The sequence below is a fragment of the Tiliqua scincoides genome, chromosome 14 (assembly GCF_035046505.1).
Source record: "Tiliqua scincoides isolate rTilSci1 chromosome 14, rTilSci1.hap2, whole genome shotgun sequence".
Lineage (NCBI taxonomy): Eukaryota > Metazoa > Chordata > Lepidosauria > Squamata > Scincidae > Tiliqua > Tiliqua scincoides.
This window is the reverse complement of record NC_089834.1, coordinates 9,269,593-9,285,079: the sequence shown is the minus strand read 5'-3', so window position 1 is coordinate 9,285,079 and position 15,487 is coordinate 9,269,593. Positions and strand designations below refer to the sequence as shown.

The 15,487-nt window shown below is 48.0% G+C and overlaps 1 protein-coding gene and 2 pseudogenes across 1 annotated transcript in view; 2 read left to right on the top strand and 1 right to left on the bottom strand.

The window, feature by feature from the left end:
- LOC136634250 (carbonic anhydrase 15-like) overlaps positions 1-15,335 on the bottom strand; it is a 24,323-nt gene extending 8,988 nt beyond the window's left edge. The window contains exons 1-2 of the mRNA XM_066609658.1: positions 15,040-15,335; positions 4,642-4,677 (exon numbers count right to left, since the gene is read on the bottom strand). Of these exons, the coding sequence (XP_066465755.1) occupies positions 4,642-4,677; positions 15,040-15,109 (106 nt within the window). The 5' untranslated portion in view covers positions 15,110-15,335. The remainder of the gene's footprint in view (positions 1-4,641; positions 4,678-15,039) is intronic.
- On the top strand, positions 7,114-7,232 carry LOC136634823 (5S ribosomal RNA; annotated as a pseudogene).
- On the top strand, positions 7,262-7,384 carry LOC136634787 (5S ribosomal RNA; annotated as a pseudogene).
- Positions 15,336-15,487: the final 152 nt, after the last annotated feature.

The window sequence follows — 15,487 nt, the reverse complement described above, 5'->3', positions numbered from 1 at the left end:
CACACACAGAGACACCCCTTGCATCTTTCTCCTCCCCCTTCAGGACCACCCCTATAATGAGGTGAATCACCTTTCAGGCATGAGTACACCTTAAGATGTCAAGACTGGACAGGAGTACAGGGCCATCAGCCATAGGACCTTCAGGACTCTGGACAGCTCCCAGGAAGAAGACAACTTGTCCCAATGAGTGCTTGGGGGATAACTGGGTTCTTATATACCCCCCCCCCCGGGCTTGATTAGTCTGCCTCTCCCAGGCCCCACTTCCTTGTTGGGGAATGGAAAGATTTAAAGGCTCTGGACTGGAGGGTGACACTCCATTGCTTCTCTTCTGGGCACAAGAGAATGGAGAATTGTCTTAGCTCCAGTTCGTTGCTGGAGGCCTAACTCATGACGGCTCTCTCCCAACCATCACCTGACCATGATGGGACACTAACCAGCAACCTACCCACCAAAGTCTCCCTGCCAACAGCAAGTTACCATCTTCAATTCCAAATCTGATCCTGCAGCCAGGCTCTATCGAAGAAGTAAGGCAGTAGGACCACCTCACCTCTGGCCATCACGGGGAGAGTGATTTATTTATCCCAAACTTTTGCCAAGCCTGCCCAGCTCAGTGACCATCACTGTAGCCTATTTTGAGCAGCTCTACTACTTTAACCTGGGAAGACTCTGAGAAACTAGGTATTACTCACCCAGTTGGATAGATAAGCAGATCCAACCACCTTATGTTTACATGAAGGAATGTTTTCCCCCAAGGAAAGCTAGCATTCAAAATATCTTGGGAATGTGTTGGCACAGTCAAAGACCTCCTGGCATCCATCAAACACCACCTTCCTTTGCATGGCGCTTTGCCACATTCAAACACCGTCCAACCTCTGCTAACTGAGTAAGAGGCACTTTTTCAAGTGGGTGCTCCTCTTTTTTTAGCAAGGGAAGAGTAACTGGCCCTCCTCACCCCAGCCGTATCTTTTCTAGTGGCTGCCTGCTGGTGTTCTTTTGCATCTTTTTAGATTGTGAGCCCTATTGGGACAGGGAGCCATTAGTTATTTGATTTTTCTCTGTAAATCACTTTGTGAACTTTTTGTTAAAAAGCGGTATATAAATACTGTTAATAATAATGTCTACCTCCCTCCCAGGCAGAGCCCCAGAAACCCATCACACCGAATATGGAGCAGAAGCAGGTCAGCCACTAACTCCACCACACCTGCTTCTTGGATTCAAACAGGAAGAAAGGGGCAGACCAGGAAAAGCATGGAAGAGAGTGGTGGGCTAGAGTGGTTAGACACTCTCTAGCCCATTGCTCTTTTCTCCTCCCCACTTCCTTTTTGAATAAAAAAGACATTTCATTGTCCACACTTCCTGGTATCATTGCTGTTCATTGCTGTTCATTGCTGTTCACGTATCATTTTGTATACGTGTTCTATATTCTGGCTGCTTGTGGCCAGGATGCTGCAGAGGAAGAGCCTCTCGTCTTCCTCAGCATCAGTTTGGCGGAAGCCATTTGTATTGATTTTTTTTAAAATGTGGATTATGGTAAGATCAACACCCCGTCAGTGAGGGCCACGCTTGGCTTGGCCAGTGCTTTAATTAGCCGGCTTCTGGGCTCCCTCCGCCTCTCGTACCCACAACAGGAGATGCTGTCCTGCTGAGCTGGCCTTCATTAATAATCTTGAGCCGGGTTTCTCTTATTTATAATTCAACAGGGTTTCCTCACCGGACCTATATTTAGCTTGACAGATTAAACAAACTATTGCTGTGAGTGTTACGGTCTCTGAGGACTTCCAGCTGCTGCCATTCTGATCCCATTTATTCTTCTGATCTCATAAGGCTGCCCCGTTCTGGCAGTGGCGAGATGGTAAGCAAGGTCCTGGGTTCAATTCCCACCATCTCCTCTTAAAACAATGCCAGGTGTGTGTGGGGGGGGGGGGGCTAGAGACTTAGGGCACAAACTTATGCATGTCTGCTCAGTAAATCCTATTGCATTCAGTGGGGCTTACTCCCAAGAAAGTGTGGATAGGATTGCAGGCTTAGTTCCCACTGGGCAGAGTAGGAGATACTAGTTGGATCAACGGGTCACTGCAGTGTAAGGCAGCCAAAGCCAGCCCGTTCGTGAGGTCAACTGAGATGGTTGCCCCAGAGGCCAGGCTTCTGCCACTCTCCAACTATCTCCACTTCTCCCATGCCTTGGATTCCAAAGCCAAAACAGCCAGGGTGATGTAGTGGTTCAAGAGTTGAATCTGGACGTGGAAGATTCAGGTTCAAATCCCCACTCAGCCACAGAGCTGCTTGGGTGACCTTGGTCCATCTCTCTTTCAGTCCGACCTATCTCACAGGGTTGTTATGAGACCAAAAGGAGGGGAGGACGCTGAGCTCCTTTTGGAGGAAGGGTGGTACAAAAATGTGAAAAATAATAAAATAGGAAGAAAAAGGGGGAACAGAGTAGAGTACTAGCAGGAGAGAGAAAATCTATCCCAACGTTCTCCTTTCCTCTCCCGCACACTTCCTGTTCCACTCCATCTTCTTCCAAAGTGGTAAGCGTGGGAGGTCGACAGAATAGACTGCTGTGGGTTGCCACTAAGATAGGTGGGCAGAGGTGGACGGTCAAGGAGGAGAGTCGGGGTGCAAGGGGGGGCAAGGCAAGGTGGACACTAGCAAGGAGGTGCCATTTACGCAGCTCCGGTGTCCCAAAGTCTTGGGCTAGCTGCCTCTGGGACCAGATGCTCTCAGAAGGGCCAAAACATTCCCCAAACAGCCTCTCACTTACTATTTTTCTGTGCCAGACACTTGTGTCTGCTCACTACTCACTGCTCTTTGAGCCTTCCAAAAAGAGCAAGTTGCTGCCTTGCTGGGGGGCACTCCCACCCCCCTTCTGGTATTGATTTGTTTCTGGTGGGGGGTTTCTCCCTAACCACTTGACCTGGAACGGCTGTCATCCAGTTCTGTTCTGGGCCCAATTCAAGGTGCTAGTTTTGACTTTTAAAGCCCTTTACGGCTCGGGTCCGGGGTATTTGAGGGACCGCCTCCTTCCCTACAATCCTGCCCATGCTCTTAGATCATCTGGGGGGGCCCTTTTGACCGTGCTGCCACTAAGAGATGTGAGAGGGACAGTGGCCAGGAAGAGGGCCTTCTCGGTGGTGGCCCCCGAACTGTGGAATACCCTCCCCTTAGAACTGAGAACTGCTCCCTCGTTGCAAACATTTCGGCATGGACTGAAGACCTTTTTATTTCAAAAAGCTTTTAATTGTTGACAGGCTGGCTGGCGCTCTTGCTTTTTTATATTAGAATCCACGGGGTTTGTTTGTTTTTTGAGATTTTTAATTATTGTAAATTGCTTTAATGATTGTTTTTAATGTTGTATTTTAAATGTTTGTAAGCCGCCTTGTGTGCCTTTGGACAAAAAGGCGGGGTATAAAATAATAAAATAATAATAATAATCCAGGCAGCTCATGATCGCTCAGAGACTCAGGCAACACCGACAAATAAGGTGGATGGCAAAAAAATAAATAGCAGACAAGCTGCCCAAAAAATTTTTTTTTAATTTTTTTGCTGCATAGCAACCCCCCAAAAAAGTGGACAAAGCAGTTCACAAGAACAAAATCAATGTGCAGTGCAACCCTATGCACATCTTCTCAGAGGCAAGCCGTATGAAGTTTAATAGGATTTACTCCCAGGTAAATGTATATATGGAAGCACCGGCAAACCACCCCTGGAAATGTTGCTATGCTGAGGTTCCCCTCGCTCTGCTATGCGCTCCCCCTCTACACTATGCTCTCACCCTATACTCTCTCCCTGTTAACTACAAAGCACTACCAAGAAGCCACACCAAACAGGACAGGTGGGACACTTGTAGCAAAGCATCCTCAAAAGCTCCTAAAGCAGCATTTCTCAAACTGTGGGTCAGGACCCAGTTGATGGGTCGTGACCCAATTTCCGGTGGGTCCCACAGAGCCTCCAATGAAAACAGGGGTGACGGAAAGATCAGATAACCCATTGCCTCACGCCTTGAGGCTATTCGACAATCAGATCGCTGCTACCTGTCCTGCAAAGAGCTGAGCTCCTGCAGTTTGCAAGATAGCTGCTCACTGCCCTGCAAACAGCTCAGCTCCTGCAGTTTGCAAGGTAGCTGCTCACTGCCCTGCAAACAGCTCAGCTCCTGCAGTTTGCAAGGTAGCTGCTCACTGCCCTGCAAACAGCTCAGCTCCTGCAATTTGCAAGGTAGCTGCTCACTGCCCTGCAAACAGCTCAGCTCCTACAGTTTGCAAGCTTGTGTAAATACAGGGAGATCAATGTTTGAGCATCTTTTTTCAGGTGTATTTTTCCCCAATTCCATCACTGACAGGTAGTGGAGGCAGGTGAAGGTCACATACCCAAGCCCCTCAAGCCTTGAGGCTATTCATTAGGGTGCCTCATTATGAGAAATGGATCAAGGTTTTTATTTTATTTTTTACAAACAAAATATTTTTTGTAAAATAACAGTTTAAAAAATTGTTTCTTTCTAGATCACCTTTTTTTAAGTCTTATAAAGCTAGGTGGGTCCTGACAGTGTGTCATTTTAAAAAGTGGGTGGCGGTGCTATAAAGTTTGAGAACCACTGTCCTAAAGAAAAGACCTGCCAGCTTTAGACTCTTTTTTTCAAGGACTTACCGCACTTGGGATCTTGAGTTTCATAGCACCAAATACCTGGAAGAGGAAACAGAGAGAGAGATAAGATATCAACCGATTGGAAGAGAAAGGCCCAGGGCAAAACGAAAGCATCTTGTCCTAGAAGGGACAGCAACATGTCATGTTCTCAGCTGGAAGCAACAAAACTCTGCAGGGCCAGAGATGTCGAGCATCAGATCATGGCATCTCCAAAAGGACATTGTAGAGTTGGAGAAAGTGCAGAGTAGGACAGCCCAGTTTACAGAGGAAGGAGCTGGAGATCCATCCCTGTGTGGAAAGGCTAAACTGTTGGGGGCTTTTTACCATGCATGTATATGCAAAAGTTAAGTCCCATTTATTTCAATGGCGCCTATGTTTTCCCAAGTGTGTAGGTATAGGACTGCAGCTTTCATATAGGAGTGGGGGGGGGGAGAACCAAGAGGAGCATGAGAAGGCCTTCTGGTTTGCAACTTTACACACACACACACACACACACACACACACACAGAGGAGGTGGAGAGATTTATTTTATTCCATAATACTAGAACTCAGGGTCACCCACTGGAATTGAGTGGCAGCAAACTAAGGCCTAAGGATGAAGACCCACTTAACACAGGACATCATCAAATTGTGGAACTCGTAATTCAATGAGAAGGGGTGACGGCCATTGGCTCTGATGGAGTTAAAAAGGGAATAGACATTTATTTTTCACATTTTTATACCGCCTGTCCTCCAAGGAGCTCAGCGTGGTGTACATGGTTCCTTCCCTCTTTTTGTTTTCACAACAACCCTGCGAGGTAGGTGAGGTTGAGACTGGCCCCAGGTCACCCAGGAAGCTTTGTGGCTGAGCAGGGATTTGAATCTGGATCTTCCAGGTCTGAGTCCAACTCCCCAACCACTACACCATATTCATGAGGGCTAATTAAACAAGTCACAGAGTCCGGGAAGGGGGGGTCTTGTCAGTTAATCCAACCCCTTGTTTGATGCCCAAGGCTAACTTTTGCCACTTAGCCAGGTGAGAAAAAAAAACCTGGAGAAACAAGGTCATTCTGGGTAACCCAACTTTTGTCCAACCCTTCCCCATTGCCCCTTTTTCTAAGGCTGTCCGTTTTCTTCCCCTTAGTCCGACATTTCTGCAACCACAGTCCACTCCCCCCATATGTACAAACACACACCCCCAAGCTAGCATGCCAACACATACCTGCTCCTTTCCTTCTGTGGCCTGCTGCGATAACAGAAAGAACCAAGAGAGGGAAAAGTTGACATTGCCATAAAATACAGCACTTAAAGCACCCAGTCCCATCGAAAGGGATCGGGTCCAGATTTAATGACAAAAGCAGTGTGCTGGAAAGTGGCACAGAACCCTCAACAGACCCATCACTCGCCTACCCCATCACCGCTCTTCCCAGTTGCTCTCTCCCAGCCCAGTCCCCACGTTGGATTTAAGCCAAGAACAAATATATCCATCCCATCTTCAGTTAAAACTGGACCCCACCATTTTCTTTCTACACAGTTGGGACAATTCTGGGTTCAGACACATGGAGGTGCCATTGCCACAACTCCTTTGATCCCAGAGCAGGGCATATTTTCAGATCTCTGATGACAAGGGCCGGCCCTATCATGAAGCAGGGTAAAATGCTTCAGGGATCAGATAGCAGGAGAGCTCCTCTGGGGCAGCACACACACACACTCCCCATTGATTATCTGCACTGGAACCAAGGCAAAATGGAAGCTGCTTTTTTCCCTTTTCCTTACAGAGAAGGAAGGAAGGAACTGAGCATATGCTTTTAACCCACTTCTGCCCAGCCCACAGGTGTACACATTTGATCCCTGTTGTGTATAGGAAACATAGGGCAGAAATGGCTTAAGCAGGAACAATAGGAGGGTATGTGCTACTGAGTAGAGATCTGGTCAAGGTAGAGAATGACTAGCAGAACACTATGTCCGTTCAGGAGGGAGTGTTGGGTGAGGTTAATGGGGGGGGGGGAGAGTTGATTGGGTGCTTTGGATCATCTCAAGACACATGGATCATCTCAAGCCCTGAGAGCATGTAGGCTGTACCTGCTCAGAGCTGCCCTTGATGGCCTTTTAAATACCCAGTGCAAACCTTCCTGGTTGAATAGCTCTGCATCCATAAAGCTAAGCACATCTTACATCATGAAAAGTATGCATTTATGCAGGGGGGGGGGAAAATTTGGAACACTACGCTGGAATTCTTAAACATTAAAATGTTAACATTAAATGTTAAAATTATGTAACAGAAAGCAGGTGATGAAAGCAAATTCTTCCCCCCCCCCCATTATTGCTCCTCTGCAACCTGTCCTCAGAGGCAGGCCTGAGAAGAGGGGGGCTGGGGGGACAAACTCCCTGGGGCCTGGGACATAAACGAACTATACCGTACAAAACAGATTTATTACAAAATCTCAAATCTCAAGGCTGTAATTCCACTACAGCTTCAATCCACTTTCAGTACATTTCTATGATCCCAATACCCTGCACATGCCTGATCTCATCTGATCTTGGAAGCTAAGCAGGGTCGGGCCTGGTTAGTACTTGGATGGGAGACCGCATGGGAATACCAGGTGCTGTAGGCTTCTACCATAGTCTGTCGAGACTGAAGGTTGCCAACCATCTCCCTACACTGAACACTATCTCCTGATCTTGTCTGATCTCGGAAGCTAAGCAGGGTCAGGCCTGGTTAGTACTTGGATGGGAGACCGCATGGGAATACCAGGTGCTGTAGGCTTCTACCATAGTCTTTCGTGACTGAAGGTTGCCAACCATCTCCCTATACTGAACACTATCTCCCGATCTTGTCTGATCTCAGAAGCTAAGCAGGGTCAGGCCTGGTTAGTATTTGGATGGGAGACCGTCTGGGAATACCGGGTGCTGTAGGCTTCTACCATAGTCTTTCGAGACTGAAGGTTGCCAACCAATCATACCAATGCATTTAGGAAGGGGGGGGGGAATCAGACATCTTGCCCTGGGCCCAAAGCCAGCTCCTAATAGCCCTGTTCAGACTTTCTTCCCCTGAATCTGGAGACAACCCACAGCCACATAAGAACATAAGAACAGCCCCACTGGATCAGGCCATAGGCCCATCTAGTCCAGCTTCCTGTATCTCACAGCGGCCCACCAAATGCCCCAGGGAGCACACCAGATAACAAGAGACCTGCAAGGCATTCTGGGAATTGTAGTTAAGAACATAAGAACAGCCCCACTGGATCAGGCCATAGGCCCATCTAGTCCAGCTTCCTGTATCTCACAGCGGCTCACCAAATGCCCCAGGGAGCACACCAGATAACAAGAGACCTCATCCTGGTGCCCTCCGCTACATCTGGCATTCTGACTTAACCCATTTCTAAAATCAGGAGGTTGCGCATACACATCATGGCTTGTACCCCACCAAGGCTACTAGCCCGTCATAGACCCTTGTCCTCCATAAATGTGCCTGATCCCCTTTTAAAAGCTTTCTAAGCCTGTGCCCTTCACCACATCCCAGAGCATGAATGATGCACAAGAGGACATCCTTTGAACCAGGGGCTGAATCTCTCCCTGAGCAGTTGGATCAAGTGACTCCTTGTTGCAAGGTATAACTGCTCTGTGTCTGCCTCTTAAAACAGAGATACAACCTCTCATAAAACTGAACCTCACTCCCCCCCTAGAAAGCTTGCATCCTTGTCCCTCTGTAATTTTATTTTTTTACTGGTCTGCTTTCTCTCTTTTATCTTCTGTCTGTTAATAATAGATCTGAGGAGCCCTTTTATTGTTTGTTGAGAGAGTCTCTGCCATTCAGCATTCAATATTTGCTTTTTCTCTAATTATCCCGGGAACCTGCCAGTGTTTGTTTTGCAAGCCGATGGTGTGTTTTTAACCTTCCCTCCTAACTACTCTTCCAACTTCTTATCCTCTCATCTGCTTTGCCAGTTAAGCCCTCGCTGCCCACTGATTTTTGCTGCATTTACTTCAGATTTCACCCAAGTGAAATTCCATGACAATCTTCCCTCCGGGCCGCTCTTTAAATATTCCCACATTCTGGGTCCCGTTAAGACTCCTGGGATCTGATCTACTTATTCCTTCAAGAAAAACAGTTAACACACTTTGCATCTCAAGACCTTGCCAAGCAGCACGGTGTGTTTACACAATCAAGGGCCACGTGGATTTGTTCCCCGTCTCTGTCTGTCATACAGCATGAAAGGCAAGCAAATTCTCTCTGCTATACTATGGTACCATACTCCTGGGAATAGTGGCATAGCTAGGGGGCAGAGGGGGACATTACCCCAGGTATCAGGCCTTGTGAGAGCGCCCACCTGCACCCCCGATGGCAGACACAAGGTCTAAGGCAGTGTTTCTCAAACTGTGGGTCGGGACCCACTAGGTGGGTTGCGAGCCAATTTCAGGTGGGTCCCCGTTCATTTCAACATTTTATTTTTACTATATTAGCCTTGATGCTACCACGTATGTGACTGCATTTGGGGTAATGTGACAGCTCTGTACTTTTAACAGGCTACTATGTATATGCTTTTAACAGTGACAGTAATTGGAACTCACTCCTGGGTAGGATTGCAGCCTAGAATCATTAAAAATGTTCCTGCTTGATGATGTCACTTCCGGTCATGACATCACTTCTGGTGGGTCCTGACAGATTCTCATTCTTAAAAGTGGGCTCCAGTGCTACATCTGTGAGAACCAAGGCATTTGAAGGCCTTGGAAAGGCACTTTCTAAAAGGCATCTGGATGTTAAAATGGGGGGGGGGATAGATTTTTGTGCCCGTGGGTGCCAGTTGCCTTAACTATGCCACTACTTGGTGATGTCTCACTTCCCAGAAAAAGAACCAGCCCAGTAGAGCTGATCAAATAAAAAATCACCCTCCCCTTTTAATGCTTTCCCCTCTCTGGCACCTTTCTCCTTTTCTAATACACATGTCTGATCTCATCTGATCTTGGAAGCTAAGCAGGGTCAGGCCTGGTTAGTACTGGGATGGGAGACCTCCTGGGAATACCAGGTGCTGTAGGCTTCTACCATAGTCTTTCGAGACTGAAGGTTGCCAACCATCTCCCTATACTGAACACTATCTCCCGATCTTGTCTGATCTTGGAAGCTAAGCAGGGTCAGGCCTGGTTAGTACTTGGATGGGAGACCGCCTGGGAATACCGGGTGCTGTAGGCTTCTACCATAGTCTTTCGAGACTGAAGGTTGCCAACCATCTCCCTATACTGAACACTATCTCCCGATCTTGTCTGATGTCAGAAGCTAAGCAGGGTCAGGCCTGGTTAGTACTTGGATGGGAGACCGCCTGGGAATACCGGGTGCTGTAGGCTTCTACCATAGTCTTTCCAGACTGAAGGTTGCCAACCACCAATACAGGGAATAGAAGGAGAAAGGGGAGCAGAGGATGCAAGCAGGCAAATAGAGGTGGCCACTCTGCTGCCTGAGGCATCGCTTCAGTTGGCCTCATAAATGTACCAGCCCTGCTGCCAGTCCATGAATAATGGGAGGGAAACAGATCCTGGGGCAGAGGCCAGCCACATGCCCCAAAAGGGCCTGAAATAAACCTTTGCCAACTGCAGAAAAAGAAGAAAAAGCTGGAGAAACAGGGTCGCCTTTGGCAAACCAGCCTCTTTGGCTCTATGAAACGTTGGAGGATCTGTGTCAAAATTCTGCAAGAGCAGCCCCATTTCTCAGCTTGTGGAATGGCAGCCTCCCCACCGCTACACTCCAGCACTAGATCCCTTCTCCTTCTCCACTTCCACTCACCACCACCTACGGAAACAATGCCTAACCTTTGCACACTGCCTTGGCAAAAGGCATGCAAGCCCTTTATGGAAACACTCCGCCGGCTGGAATGAGATGACTCTGGACCTCCTCCAGCAGAAATGACGGGACAAATTTGGCGGTTTGCCTGTCGTCAGGGTTTGCTTTTAAAAAAATAATCATAATAGCCTCTAAAAACCCAACGCCCGTTTGGCCGCGAGCAAGTGTGTCTTCTGGTGGAAAGTCACCCGTCTCCACCAAGTCATAAATGAAACGGTGCAGCACACGGCAAATCTTGTACATGCGTGTCCCTTCAGCCAGCCTCGCCCCCTGGCAACTCCAGAGCTCAAGAGCTCAAAGGTTTGCTGCAAAGGGGAACGTATTCTACGCATAGTTGCAAGGTCAGAGAGAGGAGGTGACAGGGTCATTGGGGGATGCCAGGACATTACAGGGTCTGAACAGAAGCTTCAGCCTTGGAGTCTCTCAGAAGAGCATGAAAGAGCCCTGCTGGATCAGGCCCAGGGCCCATCTGGTCCAGCTTCCTGTCTCTCACATTGGCCCACCAGATGCCTCACGAAGCCCACAAGACAACAAGAGACCTGCTTCCTGTTGCTACTCCTTTCCACCTGGCACTACTTCTAGAACGAGGAGGTTACATATACCCATCACGGCTTGTAACCTGTGACAGACATTTTCTCCATAAATCCGTAATTCCCTTTTCAAGGCATTTAGGCCTTCAGGTGCTATCACCGCATCCTGTGGCAAGGAGTTCCACAGACTAATTCCATGCTGGATAAAGAAATATTTTCTTTTGCCTGTTCTAGTTCTCCTCCCCTCTCAGTTTTAGTGGATGTCTCCTGGTTCTGGTGTTGGGTGAGAGAGAAAAGGACATCCCTTTATCCACTCTATCCACCCCCTGCATCATTATGTATGTCTCAATCATGTCCCCACTTAGGCATTTTTTCTCTAGCTCCCAACAGCTCCTTCCCTTGAAGGAAAATCAAGGGATAACCCTAACCCTAAGAGCTAGAATCAAGGGGGCACAACAGTGATTGAAGGCCTTTGGGTATCTAAAGCAAGGGCCAAATGCCACCCCTGTACCCATTGTTCACCACCGTCTCACCTTGCCTTCAGCTGCCATTACACACAACAATCTCTTCTGGATACGTCTTTAGAGGGTGAAGTTTATCATGTATTTTTTAGTTCCTATGTACATGTTGGGCATCCCTAAGTTGTCAGGGTAGTGCAGGATGGATCAAAATGATGGAAGAAGTAATGCAAGACAGAGGCCAACAATAATCCCATTAACTTAAGACTTGACTACTGCACTACATTCTACAGGGGCTGCCCTTGAAAGCTGCTTAGAAGTTTCAGGAGGTCCAAAGCATGGAAAATTGTTTCCAAATTCACACTGCAGGTTTAAGCTAATAAAGTCCAACAGCTAAAATTCACCCTGCTGTGGAGGACACTTGATTCCATGCCGATGTGTCAATCAACCAAGTGGTCCCTACCCAAGTCGCAAGATGCCGTCTTTGCACCAAACTGTCAAGGCTGAGACAAAATCGCAGAGGACTCCTTCTAGGTCACCTACTCCACCCCCTGCTTAAGACAGGAAACCCATTTCCCAGACATCTTCAACAGAGGACTGTCCAGCCTCTGGAGGTCTGGTTGTCCAAATATCCTCAGTGCCTTTGACATCAGTTTCTTTCTATTCAATTATTTGACTTCCACCCCCCTGTCATGAAACTGTTGTTTCTCGTATACTTTTCTTCCATTGGTGTTAGAGTAGTTGGGACTCCTCAGGTGTAAAGGATGCAGGGGAGAAGGGTTGGGTCTATTAGTACAGAGATTAAAACCCTGTAGAGAAGGGAACTTTGTTGCCTCCTTGGTGGATGGGATCTGGAGGAGAATTAGCTTTATCTTGGTACGGTGAGTACTATTAAACCACTTCTGGCTAGTCAGAAAAAAGGGTTAGACTGTGTTAGTGTTTTTAATCTTTTCTTTGCAGTTGTTTTTCTTGGCAAGTTCATAAAAGGGTTTTGCACTGCAGGTTTAGGGGCCTCCTTTTTTATAGTGCTTTAGTCAACTGCATATTGGATTCATATTAAAGCTTTTCATTTGTTAATGGTTCCTAATAAACCCATATTCCTTTTTGTTAGGGTCTTATTGTGAGACCTGGGATTATTACTCCCTTTTTAGAGCAGGGGTCTCCAAACCCCGGCCCGGGGGCCAGATGTGGCCTACGGCAAGCTTCTATCCGGCCCGCGGCCAGCCTCTTATCCCCCGAGAGCCTCTGGCCCCCTTGGCCAGACATGACTGGAACTGTGCTCTGGTTGCATCTAGAGGGTGTTCTAAGGGCCAGAGAGGTTGAATGAATGAGCCCATTCATTCATTTACATCTCTAATTTATTTATATAAATTTTATATTTAAATTTTTTTTCCAGCCCTCAACACGTGCCAGGTATTTGATGTGGCCCTTCGGCCAAAAAGTTTGGAGACCCCTGTTTTAGAGGGTAAAAGAGAGGAGCCAAAGTGAACCCTGACACCCCCAGAAGAATAACCATGTTCCAAGGTTCACCCTCTTTTGGAAGTGTTGCAGTGCCCTCCCCGCTACGGCCCTTCCGACTCCTTCGCTTTGATGGCACATTGTAGTGAATCTGTGGAACTCCTTGCCACAGGATGTGGTGATGGCACCTGAAGGCCTAGATGCCTTTCAAAGAGGCTGGGATAGAGTTGTGGAGGAAATGTCCATCACAGGTTACAAGCTATAAGGCAACTTCCTGTTTTTAGAAGTAGGTTATCTCTGAATGCTGCTAGATAAAAGGAAGTGGCTACAGCAGGGTTGCTCACACTTTTTCGGCTCAAGAGCTACTTTGAAACCCAGCAAGGCCCGGAGATCTACCAGAGTTTTTTTTTACAATGTTTGCGCCATCATAACATATAACATTTATGTGTACAATGTATGTTGGTGTACCTTGAGCCCCACTGAGTATAACAGGACTTACTCCTGAGTAGACATGCCTAGGATTAGGCTGTGAGGCTGCAATCCTAGCCACACTTACCTGGGAGTAAGCCCCATTGAGTACAATGGGCCTTACTCCCAGCGTTTCCTCCCAGAGGCACCTGAAGGGGAGGGTCGGCACTCCGCGATCTACTCATTTTGCCTCGCGATCTACCGGTAGATCGCGATCCACCTATTGAGCACCCCTGGGCTACAGGATGCAGGTCTCTTATTGTGTGCACCCCGAGGCATCTGCTGGGACACTGAGAAATACGAAGCTGGACTAGATGTGCTTTTGGCCATGATCCAGCAGGGCTCTTCCAATGTTCTTATGTGCCTCCCTATTGGTATACCCTCTGATAGAGGGCCTTCAAGCATTCAAAGCCCTTAACTCATATGATCTGATTTAAATTCTGACAACAACCCTGTAGGATAACACTATCTTATTATACCCTTATTGCAGATGAGAGGGGACATAACATAAAGGGGGGAACCTGCTGGATTAGATCAAAGGCCAAACAGGAAGCCACAAGCAGAAAATGAAGACACGTCCCTCTCCATTGCTCCCTCGCAACTGGTATTTCAAAGGTAGACTACTACTGAAGCTGGAGGTAGCACAAAGCCATCAAGACCATTATCCCTCAATAGACCTATCCTCCAAGAATGTATCTAATCCCCTCCAAAAGCTGTCTAAGCTGGTGACCATCCTCATATCTTATGGTAGCAAATGCCACAGACGGATCATGCGCTGGTTATGTACCATGTAGGAACTTCTTCTTAAGGGACTTGCTTAAAGCCAGCTCGTAAGTTCAAGGCAGGGGAGAGTTTCAAAACCAGAGAACTTCCCGAATCGTGGCTGGGTCTCATAGTTCCACTGCACCAACTCACGCTGGGCTCCAGAGGCGCACCAACATGCTGGTGAGGATGTGAGCATGAGAAAAGCATAGCAGAGAGCCTTGCCCATGCCCCCAGATTTCCAGTGCCTCAGTGCACACCCACATTTTTATTTTTATTTTTTTTGGATCAACCCTCCCCGCAGCCAGTCAATTGTGGGTACAAACTGGAAAAGTCAGAACGCATCATGCGACCGCCACATGGTTATGTCATAGAGCATAGCCTGCCCAATCTCAAGTTCTGTCTAGCAGGATCCTGCCTTTGGGGACTCAATCCCTGCAGAATGAATCATAACCTTTCTCTTGCTCCAAATCTCTCTAAAGTTCCTCCCATCCAAGACAGAGGGAGATTCCTCCTTGACTAAAGTTCTGGCACAGACATTCTCGTTCTGCTCTGCTGGGAATGCGCAGGGCTAAATCGGGATTGACACCAGCCAAGGATGACCGTGATCTTGAAATAAGAACCCTTCTTTAAGTGCCAGGCAGAGAAATGTAAAGGGAGCCCCAGATTCCAGAGGGGTTTCCCTGTCTCAGGTCTTGCAATAGAAGGAGAGACCAAGTGGCTTTGAGATGAGCCAGCTCTGTCATGACAGGTGTACGAAACAAGGAAGATTGATGGGAAGGGGAGAGAAGGAAACCCAGACCTAAACTGCATAGTTGCCCGGCAACCCACCCCGCTCCTGGGGGGGGGGATTCCCAAGCCCCCGTTTGCCTGCCTCGAAAATAGCAACAGCTCCATTTGCCCTGCTCACCTGCTGCTCTGGCTGCCTGGATGACGAGAGGCAGAGCGATAAAAGTTAGCCCCAGATTTGGCATCCTCATGGTCGCTGAGAGGGGTTAGGACAGGTAGCGGAGCATCAGCAGATGCGTTCAGGTGGCCTCCAGCAAGCTGTGTGTCCTCAGGTCCTCAAGGCCACCATGTCTCTGGAGAGACCAATCCAAGCCAGGTTCTTCCTCGTCGCCCGCCTTGCTGTGCCAAGTCCTTGGGTGACAGCAGCTCCGTCCGGCAGCCTCAGCTGTCAAGAGAGCCAAAGAAATCTGGAGCTGGAGCCTGTGTACTGGCTGCTGTTAAATATTCATCGCAAGGAGACCAGGGCTGAGTGTTTAACTCCTTGCCTCCTGCCAAGAGAGTGTGATCAGCAAGCCTAAAATTGAGGGAGGCAGGCAGCATTGCTCCCCAATATCCGTGCTATGACCGAT